At 28.9% G+C, this 3,901-nt stretch overlaps 1 protein-coding gene across 1 annotated transcript; it reads right to left on the reverse strand.

The window, feature by feature from the left end:
* Positions 1 to 625: 625 nt before the first annotated feature.
* Positions 626 to 3,650, reverse strand: LOC129317025 (nudix hydrolase 2-like). Its single transcript, XM_054961332.1, has 8 exons — positions 3,537 to 3,650; positions 3,263 to 3,328; positions 2,900 to 3,040; positions 2,713 to 2,790; positions 2,553 to 2,603; positions 2,370 to 2,404; positions 1,583 to 1,691; positions 626 to 1,021 (listed from the first exon to the last, which is right to left on the reverse strand). Exons 1-8 carry the CDS (start codon positions 3,606 to 3,608, stop codon positions 842 to 844), a joined length of 732 nt encoding a protein of 243 aa, XP_054817307.1. The 5' UTR covers positions 3,609 to 3,650; the 3' UTR covers positions 626 to 841.
* Between the last annotated feature and the right edge of the window lie 251 nt (positions 3,651 to 3,901).

Consider the following 3,901-nt stretch of genomic DNA (forward strand, 5'->3'; position numbering starts at 1 on the left):
GAATATATATATATATATAGATATTATCTTGTACAAAAATTTAAATTACATTATCTATATCTAATTAAAATTATAAAGACTTTACTTCAACTTTAAGATGAAGTTTGTGTATTTTTATACAAGTAAATAAATAGTGGAAAGTGACTTGTGATTTTCAAGTTTTTGGGAAATGCATGATGTTTTCAATTATGTATGATTGATTCCTTAGAGTTTAGTATAATGCAAATCCCTGTCACAATCATTTAACTCGCTAATTAATTAGTTCTTGTTCTCATTAATTTTAAGTAGCCTAAACAATCATTTGAACCCAGCAAGCATAATCACCATAGAATTCAAGAATTCTAACAATTATATGATAAGCAAACTCATTTCATTAAGTTCCTAATCTTTAAATTGGGAATGGAAATTTTGAACTGACTTGTGGCTTCCTTTGTAAGATTTATTAGTGGCATGTCAAATTCTGTGGTTATATATATTGAAGAAGCATAAACCACGCAAAACAGAAAAGCAATCAAAAGAATATGCATATTGAACTTATTAATTTGTGGCAACTCCGAAGCAGCTGCAAATAATGAATCAATAATGAATTGAGATCACTCTCATTTTACAAATAAAAAATACGACAATGAAAATAACCGAAAAAATTTAAAAGAAAAAAAAACCTTGTTAATACTAACGACTATTGAGGGAGCAACATCATCTTATTTTCTTTTTTGACAAATTACTAGAAGCTAAGCAGCCTAGTCATTGCTGAACTAGCTGACACATTAAATAAACTAACAATAATGCGTGTTATGTAATTACAAAAAAAAAAATTTGTTTCACTGACTATCCAAAAAAGCTAAGGAAAGTGACCATTGAAGTAGAGAAAAGTCTGTTTGCCAGAGGCAGAGGTAGTAAGTTGTGGAGAGAAGCCATTGTAGGTCCCACCAAACCTTGCAAGGCAAACTTTTGTAATCAAATTGACCAGTTCATTTCCTCCCACAAGAGGTTGGGCAGCATATTCATCAATCGGCATCCACTGTGGCCAAGACCCAAAAACAACAAATTAGCCACACCTTCATTATTTTAAATCAAATATTAGGTTAAATGTCAAATTTGTCCCTAAAATATAGGTTTTAGAGTGTCTATGACCTTAAACTTATTCTTGATACAATATTCCTTTTCAACTTTTGAAAATTGTGTAATATCATCCTTACGGTTAACAAATATTAACTAGGACTATTAATTGACCAAAATATTAAAATTTCATTACTCTTCTTTTGTAATTTTTTGGTCCTTTTGTAATTTTGAATTTTTTCCTACAATTTTATAGTTAACTAATTTGTCAACATTAACTTTTGTTAATAGTAAAACTATTTCAAAAGTTGAAGAAAACATTGGGGAAAAAGAATATGAGTGCAGAGTCACATATACTCCTAGACTTCTATAATTTAAGGATGAAATTTCCCTTTAACCATTGTAAAATATTACATTGTTTTGTCTAGTATTAAGATAGTTTTGAAAGGGAAATTCTAAGAACTAAAAAATCAATTATAAGAACTTAAAAATTAAAATAAACAAGTGTTTACAGTATAGATACCTGAGCTGCCTCGATTTCAGATGCTTGTTTTTGGATGTCAAAGGAACGTGGTTGCAACATGCAAATAAAGAATAGATCAGATTTTTGGAAGAAGGACTTGTGACCTTGCCTGATATCATAAACGCAAGTTGTTAGAAAAAGAACAAGTAAAAGATTCATTTAACTAGTGGCCCATGCAATATGATATTTAAAATTATTTTTAACTGTTAATATTATATCATACCATAAGATAGTATAAGTTACTGTTTTATGTGGTCGATTCATATTAATATCAATATAGCTTGTCATAAACCAAAAATTATTTTTAAAAAAAAATCTTACACATGCTATTTAAATATAAAATAGTTAACATACATATTTTCTATTTCCAAATGATATATATAGATATTACCTTATACAAAAATTTAAATTACATTATCCATATTTCATTAAAATTATAAAGACATTACTTCAACTTTAAGATGAAATTTGTGTATTTTTATAAAAGTAAATAAAGATCTTTGTAATTTCAACTTCATTTAAGGGAATTCAGTAAAATTAAATTTTTTAAAAAAGTTCATGCAGTTTTTAGAAGAATTTATGTTGTCTTAACAAATTTTAGTAGAAATTTGTATTGGTTTTAGAAATTTTCAAAAATCTTTAGACATGATTTTCATAAAATCTAAACTAAATTTGCATAACTCGAAAATTTCCAATGTCAACGGCTTCTACCAGTATATATGAATTTAGTTGACGATGAAATAAACATGAGAATCTACAATAAATTAATAACTACAAACATATATACCTGAATGCTAGAACCTCAACAAAATCTGTGTCTATCTGTACAAAAAAATAAAAATAAACAGCAGTGGTTTTAGACTATGAAGTAGGCTTCAAAAACTAGGAATAATAAAACAATACATATACATATACATATACATATATATATATATATATATATATAGATTGAGTGATTCTGCTTAGTTACCCCTGTTTCTTCTTTGACTTCTCTTGTTGCGGCAGTACATATGTCCTCACCCTGTAAATTAAAGGAGTGTTTTTAAGTATGTGAACTAAAAATTCATATTCCAAATTTTGATTATCCATCAATATTATATATATGTATATATATTATAATAGCTGCTTACTTCATCAACAGCTCCAGTGGGCAACTTCCATAGTCCTATTCCACTGAATCTGCCATATTTCTCTTGAACCACAAGCACCTATTAAATAAATTAGAAAGGAATTAATTATATAATTACTTTCATAAAATTGAAAATATTATCATTAATTCATGACTAAATTTCCAGGAAACATTTGAAATATATTAACCTCTCTTTTAGAGTTCATAACAAAAGCACCAATGCTAACACGATGGGAAGCATTGGCCGGAAGAACGTCAGGGGTATTATTGGGAATCCAACGTACAAGCATTAGGTAATCTGGTTCTGCATGGTGATACCTAAATCCCGCCTGCATATTCATTATCATCATATTATGAAAATCAACAAAACCCATCAAAGATTTATTAATGCACAATAGTCACTTTTAATCACATGTTCAGGGAAATAAAAGTTGGCGTTAATTAATTAACTCGCTCGTCACGTTGAATATGAAATGTTCAACACAACAATTTTACATCATCCACCTCTAGAATGTAGAACAAGATTATTTAATAGGGATTGAAGGGAATACCTTGGTAGCAGCCTCAACGAGATTTGACAATTCTAGGGGCAACTTGATCCACACTCCTTTCTTTCCCTGAAAAATCACAACTTGAATGCATGAATTATGATATATATATATATATATATATAGTTGAGAGGACCTATCATTTAGAAGGGAAAGCAATATGAAATTAAAAAGAATTAAATTATTGATGCCATTTACTTCTGGGATATACCCTTAATTTCTCACCGCACATATTGCATATAGTTAAATGTATGTATGTATGTATGTAATTTTGTACCTGTTGTCTCCAGTATGAGATTGAGGCGTCTAACATAGACGAAAAGACTTCGGAATCCAAAGGCTTTTTCATGTTTACGATGACTCCTCCATGTTGATCCTCAACTCCATTCAGTATTCCAATGTTACTATCTTTCCTCTCCATTTTCTCCTTCTTCACACACGACCTTGGAACTACAATATCCCTTCCCACGCCTAAAGAAATATTATCACAACCCAAAATGTTAATTAAGTACCTTAAAATGTGCACACATATATATATATATATATTTCTATAAAAAAAGTGCATATATATAGATAGATAGATGCTTATAGAACCAGTATAAATAATCAAGTACTCTTCTATCACTACCATACAAAAAAAAT

Source organism: Prosopis cineraria, unplaced genomic scaffold, assembly GCF_029017545.1.
Source record: "Prosopis cineraria cultivar Desert tree isolate PC_DT_omini unplaced genomic scaffold, ASM2901754v1 PC8, whole genome shotgun sequence".
Taxonomy (NCBI): Eukaryota; Viridiplantae; Streptophyta; class Magnoliopsida; order Fabales; family Fabaceae; genus Prosopis; species Prosopis cineraria.

Coding starts and splice junctions, on each gene's coding strand:
- LOC129317025 (XM_054961332.1), bottom strand. CDS start 3,608: ATGAAAAAGCCTTTGGATTCCGAAGTCTTTTCGTCTATGTTAGACGCC. Junction 1,692..2,369: donor GTTGAGGTTCTAGCATTCAG/GTATATATGTTT, acceptor TTATGATATCAG/GCAAGGTCACAAGTCCTTCT. Junction 1,022..1,582: donor CTGAAATCGAGGCAGCTCAG/GTATCTATACTG, acceptor TCTTGGCCACAG/TGGATGCCGATTGATGAATA.